We start from the raw sequence: 15,823 nt of genomic DNA, 5'->3' as shown, positions 1-15,823 counted from the left end.
TTTCTTGAACACCTCCAGGGATGGGGACTCCACCACCATCCTGGGCAGCCTGTTCTGAGCAGTAAGTGTTTAATGTCATATCTCAGGCTGCAGAACTAAGCAGAGGGAGGGAAAGAAAGGGAAGGCTTGGCTTCAAGAACCACCCTGGATTCTTCCACTCTTTCACAAACTCCAGAAGGTGAGGAAATTTTGAGAATCCTGTGGACATGGCACTTGGGGACATGCTTTAATGGACATGGTGGTGTTGGGTTGATGGCTGGACTCTCTCCTAAAGGTCTTTCCCAACCAAAACAATTCTGTGTCTCTATCTGGAGCTGTTCTGATATTTAAGCAGCAGATAAAGAGGTGAGCTGACATCAGATTGACCTTCCAGTTGCCACAAAGCCCATGGTGACTCCAGAAGAGTCACTACACTCTGCTCCCCAGCTCTAAGCTGCCACCTGAGACAGAAATAGACCCACCAGAGAGGTAAAGAGCCTTGTCCACCATGAACTCCTCGGCAAAGCGGATGTGGCAGAAGTTCTTCTTGCTCTTGCGGATGGCGATGACCTCCCCACACTGCTCAAACACCTCCATGATGATCTGCTCCGTCCCATTCTCTGGCAGGCCCCCCACAAACACTGTCTTGCACCCTGGGGGCCTCTCTCTTGTGGCTGGAGGGGGCAGATCTGAAGAGGACAAGGGGAAGAAAGCAGACCAGGTTAGCTTTTGGGTTGTCAGCACATGCTCCCTTCACCTCCCTGAGGTGGATCTTCCCACACCAGACCTTCCTGGCTTCCTTCAAAACATACACCTAGGCCATGCTGCATCCAACTCCACCTAGCAGCAGATCTAGAGCACAGCTGAGATGCCAGACAGGAGCAAATCCATTTACCAGCCTGTATCCAAGCAGAAGACCTCTGGAGCATGGATCCCTCCAAACGCTCTCCCCAGCTGCAGAACATGAGCAGCACCAGGACCTCAACACTGTACAATAGGAGGTGTTACACAAGCACAGCTCAACTGTCCTGATGTAAAGAACTCTACAACCTTCTGTAAAGCTTTTTCTATGGTGCAAAAAAGCTCTAGAGGGTACAAAATAATTGTGATAAGGGGAGGTCATGAACCAAATTTGGACTAAGAAGGTGTGACGGAAGGAAGAGACGAAGGTGAACTAAGAGATAAATCATCAGCCTGAGCGCTGAAGGAGTTCCATTTGAAACGGTGGGCATGGACTCTCACTCTGGAGTCCACCAGGCTCAGATACCATCAGTCGGGAAACCAGCAGTCTCGGGTGCCACCTGCTGGCACCTCTTTAGGAATTCCACCAAACCAGTCCCTGCAGCTGAAGGACACCAGTTTGCAGGCAGGAGCTCTTCCAACAGCACCTGTGGGCTCCTGCAAGCCTGCAGGTTACTAAAGGGGAAAAGATTTGGCCAAAAAAAAAAGTAATAAAGACAATGAGGAGCTCTGAATGGACATCAACACAGGTACAAGAGGTTCCCCAGCCAGAAAAAGCCCAAACTGTCCCAAAGACCTGGAGCAGACTGGGTGCTAAGGAGGGAACTGCTAAATGTTTTAACAGCAACAGTTAAAGGTTTCCTCCAAAGCTAAGAAATGAGGTCTCCTCCTTACCTCTATCAGACCTCCTGGCTTTGGCCATTTCATTCCCTTCCTTTTGCCCTGCACAAGCCCAGCCAGCTGACAGGCACCCACAGGGTCCCCCCTTTGGTTTTCACAACACACTGAGGAGAAAGGCTCTATCAGTGAGCTGAAGGGGAATCCTGTCTCCTGCTGTAGCCTGGTGGGCCCTGATTGTCTGTTTCTTAGTTTTCTGTCTCATTTCCAGCTGCCTCTGCTCTTCTTCTGTCCCATTCTGTGAGGGCCATGGACCATGCTGCCTGATCCAGCCCCTCCAGGAGCCTTGGGCAATATATCCAAGAATCACACCATGTAGTTCAGAGCTCCATGTCCAGGGACTGGAATAATTTCTTCCCCAGTTCTTACAATCTAACAAGTTGAAAAGGTTTCTGACGGTGAGGCACCAGAAACAGGTTGCCCAGGGAGGCTGTGGATACCCCTTCATGGAGATGTTCATCCAGGTCAGATGGGGCCTTGAGCAACCTGCACTAGTGGAAGGTGTCCTGGCACACAGAATCTTAGTGTTAGGGTTTGGAAGGGACCTCTGCCAAAGCAGGATCACCCAGGACAGATCACAAGGAACGCATGCAGGTCGGTTCTGAAGCACTGCAGAGGAGGGGACTCCACAACCTCTCTGGGCAGCCTGCTCCAGCATCCTCACAGCAAATAAGTTTCTCCTCATGGCAGAGAGGTTGCAACTAAACGATCTTGAAGGTCCTTTCCAACCCAAACCATTCTAAGATTCTATGAAATGACAAACCCTCGGGGCCAAGGAAAGGCTTTTCCTATCACTGTCACCTGTTGGTCAGCATTTGGCCCACGGTGAGTCCCCCCAGAACAGATCTTCTCCCACATAATCTGAGTCCCCCCAGAACAGATCTTCTCCCACATAAAGTTTTTTCCTTCACTCAGACATACTCCTGCCTGGACAGGGAGGGGACAGAAGATGATCACTTACGTGGGTTGGGTGGGAAGAGGGTGCAGCTCTTGCAGTGAATGATCTCCTTCACAGCAGGCATGTCTGGAGGGATGGGAGGTGGGACTATGCCCAAACCTGGCATCATAGGGTTGATGGGAGGGATTCCAGTCATCACCCCAAGAGCAGGATCAAAGTCTAAACAAAGGAGAGAAGAAAGAGGTGAGGCAGTGGTTTGGAACTGTTTATGCAGACAGCAGATGCCAGTTGAGGGTGGTGAGACACTGGAACAAGCTGTGGATGCCTCCTCCCTGGAGGTTTTCAAGGTCAGGTTGGATAAGGCCTCGAGCAACTTGGGCTAGTGGAAGGTGTCTCCCTGCTCATGACAGGGAGTTGGAGGTAGATGATGTTTAAGGTCCCTTCCAACCCAAACCATTCTATGAACCACTCCCTACACGCACCACTGACAAGGAGACAGATCAAGAGCACTGGAGAGGAAGCATCAGCAACCAACCCAGCACAAGTTTTGATCTGTGCTCTTCTTAAGTACTGCTTCATTGTTGGCTGCCTCAGCCAAACAGATTTTGTCTGTTCAAATCAACAATTTCCCTTTCCACTCTGTAGACACCATCTTCTGTCTGGGACAAATGCTTCTCTTGGGACAAACAGGGGTCTGGTCTCCCAGGTAGCAAGTGACAAGAAGAAATGGCCTCAAGTTGCCCCAAGGGAGGTTTAGGTCAGAAAGGATGAACAATTTTGCACCCAAGAGTTGTCAAGGCCTGGCCCAGGCTGCCCAAGGCAGCAGTGGAGTCCCCATCCCTGGAGGGGTTTCAAAGCTGTGGTGCTGAGGAACATGGTTTGGTGGTTACCTGGCAGTGCTGGATGAAAAAATGGACTTGATGAGCTGAAAGGTCTCTTCCAACCAAAGTGATCCTATGATCTAGGGTCAAGACCTTGCTCAGTAAGGAGTGCATTACCCACGTAAGGAAATCTGTGGCATGCAGAAAGCAGGTAAAGAACCCAACCTGGGCAGGTTCCACAAAGCAGCTGAGTAGTGAAGACAGCATCGAAGCCATGGAGTAAGGGCACCACCTTGAGAGGGCCAAAAGTAAAGCTGAGCACAGATTTTGAGCAGGGCCTGTTGTGACAGGACAGGGGGCGAGGGTTTGAACCCAAAGAGGGAGATTCAGACTGCAGAGAAGGGAGAAATGTTTGACACTGAGGGTGTGGAGAGACTGGCCCAGGTTGCCCAGAGAGGTGGGAGCTGCCCCATGCCTGGAACCATTGCAGGTCAGATTGTTTGCAACTCTGAGCAACCTGCTCTAGTTGCAGCTGTCCCTGCTGACTGTAGAGGTGTGGAGTGGATGACCTTTGAAGGTCCCTTGTGATTCCATGAAACCCTATTGTAGCCAGCTGCAAAATACAGAGATACAGTGGATGGGACCTGAGGAGATACCTTGGTTTAACTGTGCCCCACTCATGCTGGGGGGGGCCTGGGCCATGACACCAGGCTTGGAAAGCTGCAGAACTGGGTAAGTGATGTGCTGTGGGTTGAGCTGACCTACCAGGCAGGAGGGGCTGTCCTGTCATCCCCATGGGAGCCATCCCCAGGTTGTTCATGGCAGTGGCCCAGGCAGTTGGGTCTGACATTGGCAAGCCCATCGGAATGGAGTCCAGGCTTAGATTTCTGGCACCATCTGCCGGGAGGAAAGCAAGAAGGAGATTAAGAGCTTAGTGCACATCTGAAGTCTTCTGTAGGGCATTGTCATAACTGCACTGAATTTACCAGACAAGGCCAGGCTGTCCCAGCAGACAGTGCTTCCACTGTCAACTGAAGGGGTTTCTCTTCCATACTCCAGTCCCTCAATGTCCTTCTTGGAGGACATCAGACTCGATGTGACCCTGGGCTGCCTGATCTAGTTAGGGATGTCCCTGCTCACTGAAGGGAAATTGGACAAGACAACTTTTAAAGATCTCTTCCAACCCACTGCAATCTTAATCTGTCAGTGAGGGGCCCAAAAACTAATCCCAGCATTCAAAATGTGGCCCCACCAGTGCCCAGGCCAGGGGGACAATTCCTGCCATGGTCCCACTTGGTCACACTCTTGCTGATACATGGATGCTTCTCCACTGCCAGCCCCCAGCTCTGCTAGCTCACCTGCAGGAACCTTTGCTCTCTTCCTCTTCTTGCCCAGGTCACTTCCATCCTCAGCTGGGCTCTCCGATGCCTGCGGGTCCAGGGTGCTGCCCAGCTGCAGGAGTTTGCTGTTGCTGGCAGGATCAAAAGGCAGGGGGCTTAAACCTAAGAGAGAGAAAACACACCCCTTTAGGATCATAGTGATATGAAAAATGGCCTTCAGGTCCCTGAAGGAACCTCAGGGGGGGTTGGAACTAGATCTTTGAGGCCCTTTCCAACCCAGACCATTCCAGGATTCTGTGATAATTGAGCACCAAGTTCATCATTCCTCCTTCTGCCACACTCAGCCCTTGCATGCAAGAATAGGGACACCAAAGCACCCAGTCTGAAGTAGCTTTAGCTCAGCCAGCTCACTCTGAGTACTGAAAGCCTTTCAGAGGAGCCTAAGAACCTATAAAATAGCTCAATTTCTGCTGAGCCATGTCTGTGTTTCTGGAAGAGATCAACAGAGCTAGAGGAGCACCAAAACCAACAGTGGGACCATCTCAGAGCACCAAGGGGCCCGGGCTTTTGTCCTTCTCCACACACTCTGCTGCCACTTCTGTTCCAGAGGGTTCCACTTCCAAGAAGCTGCTGATAAACAGGGCTGTAAATAGACAGGAGGTGGCCATGGGCAGGCTAGAGGGGCTCAGCCACGAGCTACTGAAAGGTGAGAACACCAGGAGCAGCCAAAAAAGCAGCTACCACTCGCCTGGCAACAACAATAGTCACGCCTGGCCCTTCAAGATGCCCACAATGCTGCTGCTGAAATACCCCAAAGTCCAAATATGACCAAGGTCAGCCCAGGAAAACAACTCTGGGTGCAGCAGGATAAAAATAGCGAGAGGTTGTGAGCAGAGAGAGGCAGGGAGGGCAGGAAAGGGGCAATTGCAAGGGTCACCTCTGCTAGCTGAGAGAAAAAGCTAAGGGTGAACTTGGAAGTGTGTTTTTCCAAGCCTTGGGTAGAGAGGAGGAGGAGGAGGAAGATGAGCAGGGATCCAGCTGGATGGTGGTGCCACCAGGTTGGAATGAACAGAGGTTCTGCTCTGGTTGACATTCAACACTAACCTCAGTGTTAATCACAGAATGGTAGGGTGGGAAAGGACCTCTGGGGATCATCCTGCACAAACCCCCTGCCAAGGTAGTCACCTAAAGAAGGGCACACAGGAACACCTCCACTGGGTTTGGAATGTCTCCAGAGAAGGAGACTCCACCACCTCTCTCGGCAGCCTGCTCCAGTGCTTCACCACCCTTAAATTAAAGGAGTTCCTCCTCATATTTAGATGGAGCTTCTTATCTTCAAGGTTGTGCCTGTTACCCCTTGTCCTGTCACTGAGCACCACTGACAGAGAATGGCCTCATTTTCCTGACACCCACCCTTGAGGTACTGATCAACCTGCTCTTTTCCAGCCTAAAAAGCCCCAGTTCTCTCAGTCTTTCCTCCTCACAGAGATGTTCCAGTCCCCTCAGCATCTTTGCAGCCCTTGGCTGTGCTCTCCCTGGCAAGTTCATAGATTCATAGAACAGTTTGGGCTAGAAAGGACCTCAAAGATAAAGTTCCAGCCCCCCTGCCATGCCAGGGACACCTTCCACTGGACCAGGCTGCTCAAGACCTCATCCAAGCTGACCACACCACACTCAGGTGATCACTTTCTGACCCACTGAAGGGCACAGAGACATAATTAATCCAACTATTTCCATCACGGCTCTGAGCAAGGACGTTTGATCAAGCTCTGTGGCACAGGAGGAGCCCTCAGCCCACATCTGCTTCTCTGACTGCGCTCAGGAGGGAGGCAGCAGAGCTGAGCTAACAAGGACTGACAAAGTCCTTGTGTTCTTCACACAAAAAAAGGCTTTCTTCATCAGTTTTGGGAAAAACCCAACAGCTTTCATAGCTGCAGGACAAACACCGGCGTCTAGAGGAAGCCAAGAGAGCTCTCCCAGCTGCACAGCCAGCAGTCTGCCAGTTAGGGCATGAGTCAAGCCGTGAGAATGTGCCTGAGCCAAGCCAGCAGCTCCTGCCAGCCCCACTCCCAGCTGCCCAACACACCCCCTGCACCCCTGCCAGTCCCACAGGCCTCCTGTGATCCGATTCAGCTCACGCCCTAAGCAGAAATTAATGCAGCCCTTGAGAAGTGGATGAAGTTCTGCTAGGATCAGCGTGTCCAAGTTGTTCACAGGAGCTCCAACTCTAACCTGATGTGCACAGAAGGAGCAGAAACAGTCACAGCATGGCTTGGGTTGGAGGAGACCTTTCAGATAATTAACCCAGCACTGCCTGGGCACCACCAAACTATGCCCTGCATCTCCATGGCTTTGAAACCCCTGCAGGGACAGGGACTCCACTGCTCTTGGCAGCCTGGGACAGGTCCTGACATCCCACAAGGGCAAGAAACTGGTCCTCATAGAATCAGTCAGGGTTGAAAAGGACCACAAGGATCAGCCAGTTCCAACCCCCCTGCAGAGACACCTCACACTAGATCAGGCTGCCCACAGCCTCAGCCAGCCTGGCCTTAAACACCTCCACCATGGGGCCTCAGCCACCTCCCTGGGCAACCCATTCCAGCCTCTCACCACTCTCATGCTCAACAACTTCCTCCTCACCTCCAGGCTGACTCTCCCCACCTCCAGCTTTGCTCCACTCCCCCCGGTTCTGTCACTCCCTCATATCCTCAAAAGTCCCTCCCCAGCTTTTTTTGTAGCCCCCTTCAGATCCTGGAAGGCCACAAGAAGGTCACCTGGGAGCCTCCTCTTCTCCAGACTGCACAGCCCCAACTCTTTCAGTCTGTGCTCACAGCAGAGCTGCTGCAGCCCTCTGAGCATCCTCATGGCCCTTCTCTGGACACACTCCAGCATCTCCACATCCCTCTTGTAATAGAGGCTCCAGAGCTGGATGCAGGACTCCAGGTGGGGTCTCACCAGAGCAGAGGGGGAGAATCACCTCCTTTGCCCTGCTGGCCACACTTCTGATGCAGTCCAGGCTCTGGTTGGCTTTCTGGACTGCAAGTGCACACTGCTGGCTCATGTTGAGCTTCTCATCCACCAGCACCCCCAAGTCCCTCTCCTCAGGGCTGCTCTCCAGCCACTCACTGCCCAGCCTGGACTTGTGTCAACCCAGCTGCAGGACCTTGCACTAGGTCTTGCTGAACCTCATGATGTTGGTTTGCGCCCACCTCTCCAGGTCCCTCATGTCCAACCTGCTCCCCTAGGGCAATTTAAGGCCACTTCCTCTAGTCCCACCACTTGCTCCTTGGCAGAAGAGACCAACCCCAACCTGGTTCCAACCTCCTTTCAGTGACTTGCAGAGAGGTCTCTCCTCAAACTCCTTTTCTCCAGGCTGGACAAGCCCAGGTCTGTGCTGTCACTCTATCCAGCTGCAGCTTTCACAGCACACATTCAGAGGCAGGAAAGTTCTCAATGTTCCAGGCATAAATCAAGAGAAGACTCAACCCTCGCTGGGTCCTGTGCCAGACCCTGGGCAGGACTTGGCTTTCCAATAAACCCACTTGCCTTCATGACCAGTGAAAAGAGATGAGAAACAGTCAGCAAGGAGAACCAAAAAGCTGCTTTACAGCTGATCCATGTCACCCACAGCCCAACACTTCCACCCCAGACACAGCTCTGTGGGCTCACTGAGCAAGGCTCCCATGGCTGTGCAGCAAAAGAGCACCCAAAGCGCTGCCAGCTCCAGGGTTTGTGCCCAAACCCCCCAGCCTGGGCTCACCAGAGCACAGCAGGAGCTCTGGCCACCTGCCCAGCAGTGCTCTAGAGGCAGGAACCAGCTCACTCACAGCCTGATGAGGGCCTCACTACCCCTCAGACCCTCGGGTGGGTTTTCTGGTGTCCACCTAGCGAAGGGACAGCAGGCAGACAAAGCCTTCCAACCCAAACCTTGGATCTAGAGGGCAGTGAAACACTGCAACAGGTTGTCCAGGGAGGTTGTGGATGCCCTCTCCCTGAAGCTGTTTGAGGCCAGGTTGGATGAGGCCTTGAGCAACCTGGCCTAGCGGGAGGTGTCCCTACCATGGGGTTGGATCTAGCTGATCTTCGAGGTCCCTACCAATCCAAATCATTCTGTGACTCTATGAAGTCTCTGTCCCCTAGTTCAGCCAGAGCCCACCAGTGCCAGCTGCTCAGACACTTCCACACACTCCAGAAGCGGCTTAAGACACTTCAGAAGCCCTTGCAGCCTGTGCCCACCGATCACAGCTGTGTCCCAGGCAGCACCAAGAGGGAGCTCAGCAATGGGCTGACACAGCTCTGCTATAAATACGGATTTACCCTGGCAAATGCTGGCATGGAGCAAGCCCTGCTCAGCCTGGGGAGGGGACCCTGCTCAGAAACACCCTGCAGCCCAGGATCCAACCTGTCCTCTGACCTCACACTGCTTGTTACCAGCGCTAAAGAAACACACTCTGGAAGAAAGCAAAGCACAGAGCAACGGATGGAAAGCAGAGAAACCAGCAGGGAAGGGAAAGGAGAGAAGATGTCCAGGCTTTGGAGAGACATTTTGACACCAACCACCCACTCCCCCAGACTAGATCCCAGGGTCCATGGCTGCTGTTGGCTCCTGCACTCTTTTCTACTGCGCTCCCAGCTAAGGCGTCATGGTTCAAGCTCTACAATCAGCAGTTTGGCCCAAAAGCTGGCTAGGCTCACTGGTGGGACCAGCAGAGAGTCACTGCTGCCCCTCCATACCCCCTGCCTGCTAGCAGCACTAATGAGACCCGATGAGAGAAGAGCACTTGCAAGAAGAGCACAGCAAGCACAGCCTTTACCTGTGTACTGCACGAGAAACATGGCAAGGAGCTGATCATGAGGCAGGATCTCAGCCAACTTTGCTGCTGCTCCTCCTCAAAGGACAGAGCCCAGGGTTGAGCTCTGAAGCTCAGCACAGCTCCACACAGCCCTCCAAGCTCCAGCACCAAGCCCAACAGTTGGGTCTTAATAACAGTAACACTGGCAGCGTGCTGCCCCGTGGGCATCAGAGCACAGGTTGGGGCTGGAGCTGGCAGAGAGTAGCTCCATGTGTCACCATCAGTCTGCAGAGAGTGACAAGGATAGGCAGCCTCTGGGACACGGGGATGGAGGTGGAGAAGCAGGTGGGGAGCGATTAGCAGCAAGTCCATCTCAATCTGGAAAGGATTCTACCCAGCAGCACTGGCACGAGGTGGAACAAGCCCTGTTTGCATGCCTGGGATTAGCTGCCTTTGCACAGATTAGCTTTGGGTGATTCTTCATGGCAAGGGACACGGCACCTACCCAGGCTGGCAGCCTCTTCTCAGCAAAAACATCACTCCAGACAGGCCGGTTACGCCAGCAGGGCTTTGCGAGAAGAGAGGGAGAGACACAAAGACTCCTTTTCTCCCCTGACCCTGCCAGAATGAAAGCATCAGGGACACCAGAGAGCTCTCTGCAGAATGGCTGCTCTCTGGAACACATCCACAGCAGCACCAACAGAGACTGCAGCAACAGACCTGGATCAGCAGCAGTGCAGCCAAGGCAGGAATGGTGCCCCTGGACTGGGTACTACTGAGGCCACATCTCCAATCCTGGGGTCAGTTTTGGGCCCCTCACTCCAAGAAGGACATTAAGGGACTGGAGCAGATCCAGAGAAGGGCAACAAAGCTGGTGAAGGTTCTGAAGAACAGGTCTGGGGAGGAACAGCAGGGACCTGGGGTTGTTCAGTCTGGAGATACGGAGGCAGGGAGGAGACCTTCTGGCTCTCTACAGCTCCCTGCAGGGATGCTGAAGCCAGGTGGGGGTTGGTCTCTTCTGCCAAGAAATAAGTCACAGGACAAGAGGAAATGACCTCCAGTTCCCCCCCAAGGGAGGTTTATCTTGGACATGAGAAGAAATTTCTTGACTAAAAGGGTTCTCAAAAACTAGAATGGGCTCCCCAGGGAGGTGGTTGAATCCCCACCCCTGGAGGAGTTTAAAAGCCACAGAGATGCAGTGCTGAGGGCCATGTTTTAGCACCAGCCTTGGAAGAGTTAAGAGAATGGTTCCACTGGGTGATCCTAGAGGCTTTTTGGAACAGAAAGCATCCTGTGATTCTCTGAAATGCTGAGCAGCCTGGGCTTTGTCCAGGAGACCTGCATTTGTTCCTTCCCACCCCAGCCTCCCACTGGAAGCTAACTGCTTGGGGTTGGTCAGGGTTTTGTTCGAGGGATTTCGTGGTGCCTCATTAAAAAGCCCCCTGCTTGAAGCTGTTGAAAGCTGTGCCCAAGCTCAGGTTTCTCAGCTGAAGGTCATGTTTTTGGTGTGGGTGACTTGAGCTGGTGGAAGGGCTGAGCTTCAATCTCTCAGCAATTTCAAAGATAAGGTGTTGCTAGAGAGGCATCCTGGGCACCTTCCAAAGATGGTGTGAGATTGCTCCCTTAATCCCTAACTTTTCTGCTGACATTCTCCCAGTGCCAACATGTCCATCCCCAAGTGGCACCTGCCCACTGCAACCAATGCCAGGATAAAGCTGGTCAGGTTCTTGTGGCTGGTGCTGCCCCTCTGCCAGGCTCTCACTGGGGAAGCAGTGGCAGGGTTTGGCAATAGGATTTGCTCGTGAATCCTGGCTGCTGGCTCTGCTAGAATTTGCTTTGGGACTTCTCTGTTCCCCCCCCTCTTTTATTCCACTTTCTTACCATTTCCACCCCCAGCAGCTCTCTGCTGTTAGCCCTGCATTCCTCTGCCACCAGGTTCCCTCTCTTAGCTCTTCAAAATCACGTCTCAGGCAGTGGGAGCTTTTGAGCTTCTGTGACAAAGCAGCAGGTTCCAGGTGTGCTGGAGTGAGGTGGGCATGATGAGGTGACCTGGGCTGATGAGTGCCTGAGGTGCCCAGGTTGCAACCCAGCTCGCATGGTCCCTCTGAACCTGATGGCACCCACTCTGCACTACAGGTGCTGGAGGATGATCTGCTCACTCCTTCAAAATCCCAGCACAAAATCATTCCCAAGCATGGTGTAGAGAGAGGAGGTGGTTTGGCAGAGCCACAAAGGCATCCTCCAAACACCCCATGGAGGATTTAGTGGTGTTGAATGTGGCTGGAGTAGCTGGTGAGGGCTGCCCAGAAGGAAGCCAATGTGGTCAGGCATCAGGGGGAGAATCGTTTGCTTTGCATTACCACAGGGAACAGACAGCACAGCTCATGAACCACTGGGAATCAGAATGGGTTTGGGTGGAAGAGACCTCCAAGATGCTGGGGATTTGATCTGACTCAGCTCTCTGCTTTTTGCGATGTTCACCCCCACAGCATCACAGAACCATTTGGGCTGGAGCAGGCTTTTAATACCTTTAAACTCAAAGTCCAACCATTAACCCAGCACTGCCAGGTCACCACCAAACCATGGCCCTCAGCATCACATCTCCACAGCTCTGAAACCTCTCCAGAGATGGGGACTCCACCACTGCCCTGATCAGCTTGGGACAGGCCCTGACAACCCTCAAGGGCAAGAAACTGATCCTCATATCCAGTCTCCTCCCTTGGGGCAACTCGAGGCCATTTCCTCTTCTCCTGTCACTTATTCCTTGGCAGAAGAAACCAACCCCAACCTGGTTCCAACCTCCTTTCGGGGAGCTGTAGAGAGACAGAAGGTATCCCCTTGACCTCCTCTTCTCCAGACTGAACACTCCCAGCTCCCTCAGCTGCTCCTCACCAGACTCTTAATCGGTTTTGTTGCCCTTCTCTGGACCTGCTGCAGCCCCTCAATGTCCTTCTTGGAGTGAAAGGGCCAAAACCAAACCCAGGATTCAAGATGGATCTCAGTAGTGCCCAGAACAGGGACACAATCCTTGTCCTGGTCCTGCTGGCCACACCATTGCTGATCCAAGCCAAAATGCTGGTGCCTCATCTCCAGGTGCTGTCAACCAGCACCTCAGGTCTTTTTCTACTGAGCAGTTTCCAGGTATTTTATCCTCTGTCTGAAGACTTGATGGGGTTGCTGTGACCCAAGAGGGACTAAGGAGTAACCTCTCCAAAGACTGACCCATTTGTGTGGAACTGAAGAGCAGCAGCAGTTCCACATAGCACATTCCTTGCTGTTCACAGATGGACCTCACACATGACTCAAATAATCAGACCAGCACGAAACACATCAAGAACCCCAAGTATGATGCCTTAGGAACCAAATAAATGTGCACAGAGATATCATTGTGCACAGGATCTGTGTGGAGTGGGGCTGTGGGTGAGCTCCAGCCCACTGGCAGCTGTGCTTATTGGTATAAGCGTGACCAAACCCACCAGTGCCTCCCACACATGGTCTGGCTGCTGCAGAATGGATCCAGCACACACGGAGCTACAGGGCTGAGCCCAGCCCAGGGTTCAGGGGAGAACCCACTCAGTCACACCCAGCTGCTGCCTCCTTTAACATGGAATTGTTTTGGTTGGAGAAGATCTTTAAGATCATCAAGTCCAACCCTTAACCCAGCACAGGGTAAAAAAAGTCGATTAGGAGCAACAAAAGCAGCTAAAGCACTGCAAACACATCTATAACCACATCATTTGCTGAAACAAAGTAGCCACATTAAAAACTGACTCCTAGAAATTCACCTGAGACTTAAAACATACCATGAATGTTGCCATCAGTGCTCAGCTGGCTTTGCAGGCTTCACCAGCTCCTCTAGCCAAGAAGAGTGGGAGCTTTTTTTTGTTTCTCCCTGATTAACTAGAAGCAGGTGGACACAAAGAACAATTTCTTGCCCTTGAGGCTTGTCAGGGCCTGACCCTGGCTGCCCAGGGCAGTGGTGGAATCCCCACCCTTGAAGAAGTTTCAAAGCTGTGGAGATGTGGTGCCAAGGGACATGGTTTGGTGGCGACCTGGCAGTGCTGGCTTATGGTTTGGACTTGATGATCTGAAAGCTCTTCCAACCCAAACAATTTCATGATCTAGACCCACGTTCTGTCTTTGCTGTGTAAACAGAACCAAACTGGGCAAGAATCCCCAGCAACACTTACAGACATACCACTCCTGGAGCATGGGAACTGCTGTGTGTAACCATTGGCCAGTCCAAATCATCTCCTTCAGCTCAGCTTCTTTCTCTTTCACTCTTGTGACACTTTAATCATCACTGAACCCAAAAGGCTGTGTGGGAATTTCTCACACAGGATAAAAACCTTCAGAGCAGCTTCCCCACTATCCAATGCCCCCCAGAGCACTGGAGATGCCACCAGCAGGTCCCCTGATACTCACAACATTGCCATAGGGCTGCTGTTAGGTACGCTACGAAGTCACGTCGTTAGCGCAGACCAGTGCAAGCCATACAGGACTGACCATAGCGGCCCGAAGAGCTCGACACCCAGAGACAGCAGCTCTCCCGGGAAGGAACCCCCAGGTTAGCCCAGCGTGCAGCCAGCCGGCAAGAGGCAGGACAAAACCCTGTGCGGAGCAGGCCGGAGAGGAGGCGCCGCGGAAACACTGGCCCAAAACGCAGCCTCCGCCCCGCTCCCCGAACGGACACGGCAGGCTGAGCCCCAGCCGGCGTTCCACTGCTCCCCGCCGCATCCTCCCGGGGCAGGGACGGACTGGAGCGAGCTGCTCAGACACAGCGAAGCTCAGAGGTCCCCGTGCTCCCGGCACGGCTCAGCTCCCGCTCACCGCCCAGGCCCAGTTCGGCCTAGCCTCGCTCCCCTCAGCCCCGCACTCACCGCCTGGCCTGGGCCCGCTCCACTAGCCCAGCCCGGCCCGGCTCAACCGTGCTCTCCGCTCCCCCAACCACCCAGCCACGGACCGCTACGGCCCCGTTCCCCCGGCCCCACACTCACCGCCCGGCCCTAGCCTCGCTTCAGCCCCGCATCGCCTCGCGTTCACTGCCTAGCCCCGCACTCGCCACCCAGCCTGGGCTCCGCTGGCCCCGCACTCCCGGCCTGGCCCTGCACTCACCATCCAGCCTGGGCTCCGCTGGCCCCGCACTCCCGGCCTGGCCCCGCACTCACCGCCCAGCCTGGGCTCCGCCAGCCCCGCACTCACCACCCAGCCTGGGCTCCGCTGGCCCCGCACTCACAGCCTGGCCCCGCACTCACCACGCAGCCTGGGCTCCGCCGGCTCCGCACTCCCGGCCTGGCTCCGCCGTCGCCGCCCTGCTCTGACATCCGCCCAGAGGCGGCCTCACGCTCCCTGCGCGGCCGTGGATTGGCTGCTGCACCGCGAAGGGGCGGGGCGCTGTGCGCACGGCACGCCGGGCCGTGACGGCTGCGCGGCCGCTGACTGGCTGTGGCGGCGGGCGCTGATTGGCTGCGGCGGGCGCTGATTGGCTGCGGCGTCGGCTGGCCCGGCCCGGCTGTCGGAGCTCCTCGGCGCTCCGGGCTGCTGCCGCTGCGTCCTGCGCCCGCCGTGGCGGCACCGGGGCTGGCCCTGCAGCTCCTCTGTCTCTCTCGGGGTCCCCAGTGTCGTTCCCCATCGCCGGCGCCACGTCCGCTCTCCGCGGCCCTGCAAGCCCGGCGCTCCCGCGCCAAGCCTCGGCGTCACTTGGAGAGCCGCAGCCGCCCGCCCCTGCCCTCGCTCCGGGCGCAGCTCTGCCAGCCCCGGTGGGGGAGGCTGGACTGGCCCAGAGCGGAGCGGGCTGGGGGGGAGGCCTTTGGCGGGGCTGCAGCTCCCTGGATGCGATGTGAGGTGGATGGAGATAACTGCTGGGCCGAATTAACAAAATGAACTGGTACGAAACCAGGGTAACGAGGCTGCAAGGTGCCCGAGACCGAGGGGCTGAAGGACCTTGGAAGTTAAGCAGAAACAAGACACAAGAGGTATCTAAAGGCAGCAGAAGTCAGCTAATGCTTCCTCTGGCTTCCTGATGTAAACCAGGCAGATTTTGACAGAGATCCAACCTCCGAGGTGTCCCTCAGCTCAGAGGGAATAAAGAGCAGGCCATCAAGCAAAGACTTTATTAGCTGCAAGACAGCAAGCTGAGGAAATGCTCTTCAGCCTTTCCCTCTTCTTCTCTCGGGGCAGGCTTTACCTGTCCCTGCCCGCCCCAGACCCTCAGGTGTGCCCACCCTCATCCAGCCACACTCCTGTGGCCTCTCCAGAGCTCCTGGCAGATGCACAGGGCTGAGGACACACAGAGTCACTGGGTGGTGGAGCAGGAGGACAGATGCACCCCGGGGCAAGCGAGGAATGAGCAGG

The 15,823-nt window shown here is 54.5% G+C and overlaps 1 protein-coding gene across 2 annotated transcripts in view; it reads right to left on the bottom strand.

Moving 5' to 3' along the window:
• The window catches only part of ENOX2 (ecto-NOX disulfide-thiol exchanger 2), a 34,365-nt gene extending 19,570 nt beyond the window's left edge, over positions 1-14,795 (bottom strand). Inside the window, exons 1-5 of one of the 2 annotated variants that reach the window (XM_064159262.1) lie at positions 14,725-14,795; positions 4,695-4,838; positions 4,102-4,233; positions 2,579-2,734; positions 462-668 (exon numbers count right to left, since the gene is read on the bottom strand). In XM_064159262.1, the coding sequence (XP_064015332.1) occupies positions 462-668; positions 2,579-2,734; positions 4,102-4,198 (460 nt within the window). In that variant the 5' untranslated portion in view covers positions 4,199-4,233; positions 4,695-4,838; positions 14,725-14,795. Of the gene's footprint in view, positions 1-461; positions 669-2,578; positions 2,735-4,101; positions 4,234-4,694; positions 4,839-14,724 lie in introns of those variants that run through there. The other variant, XM_064159261.1, reaches the window with a different exon arrangement.
• Positions 14,796-15,823: the final 1,028 nt, after the last annotated feature.

This window comes from Pogoniulus pusillus, chromosome 19, assembly GCF_015220805.1.
Source record: "Pogoniulus pusillus isolate bPogPus1 chromosome 19, bPogPus1.pri, whole genome shotgun sequence".
NCBI classification, from domain to species: Eukaryota; Metazoa; Chordata; class Aves; order Piciformes; family Lybiidae; genus Pogoniulus; species Pogoniulus pusillus.
The sequence above is the reverse complement of the archived record's forward strand: the minus strand, read 5'-3'. Positions and strand labels throughout refer to the sequence as shown.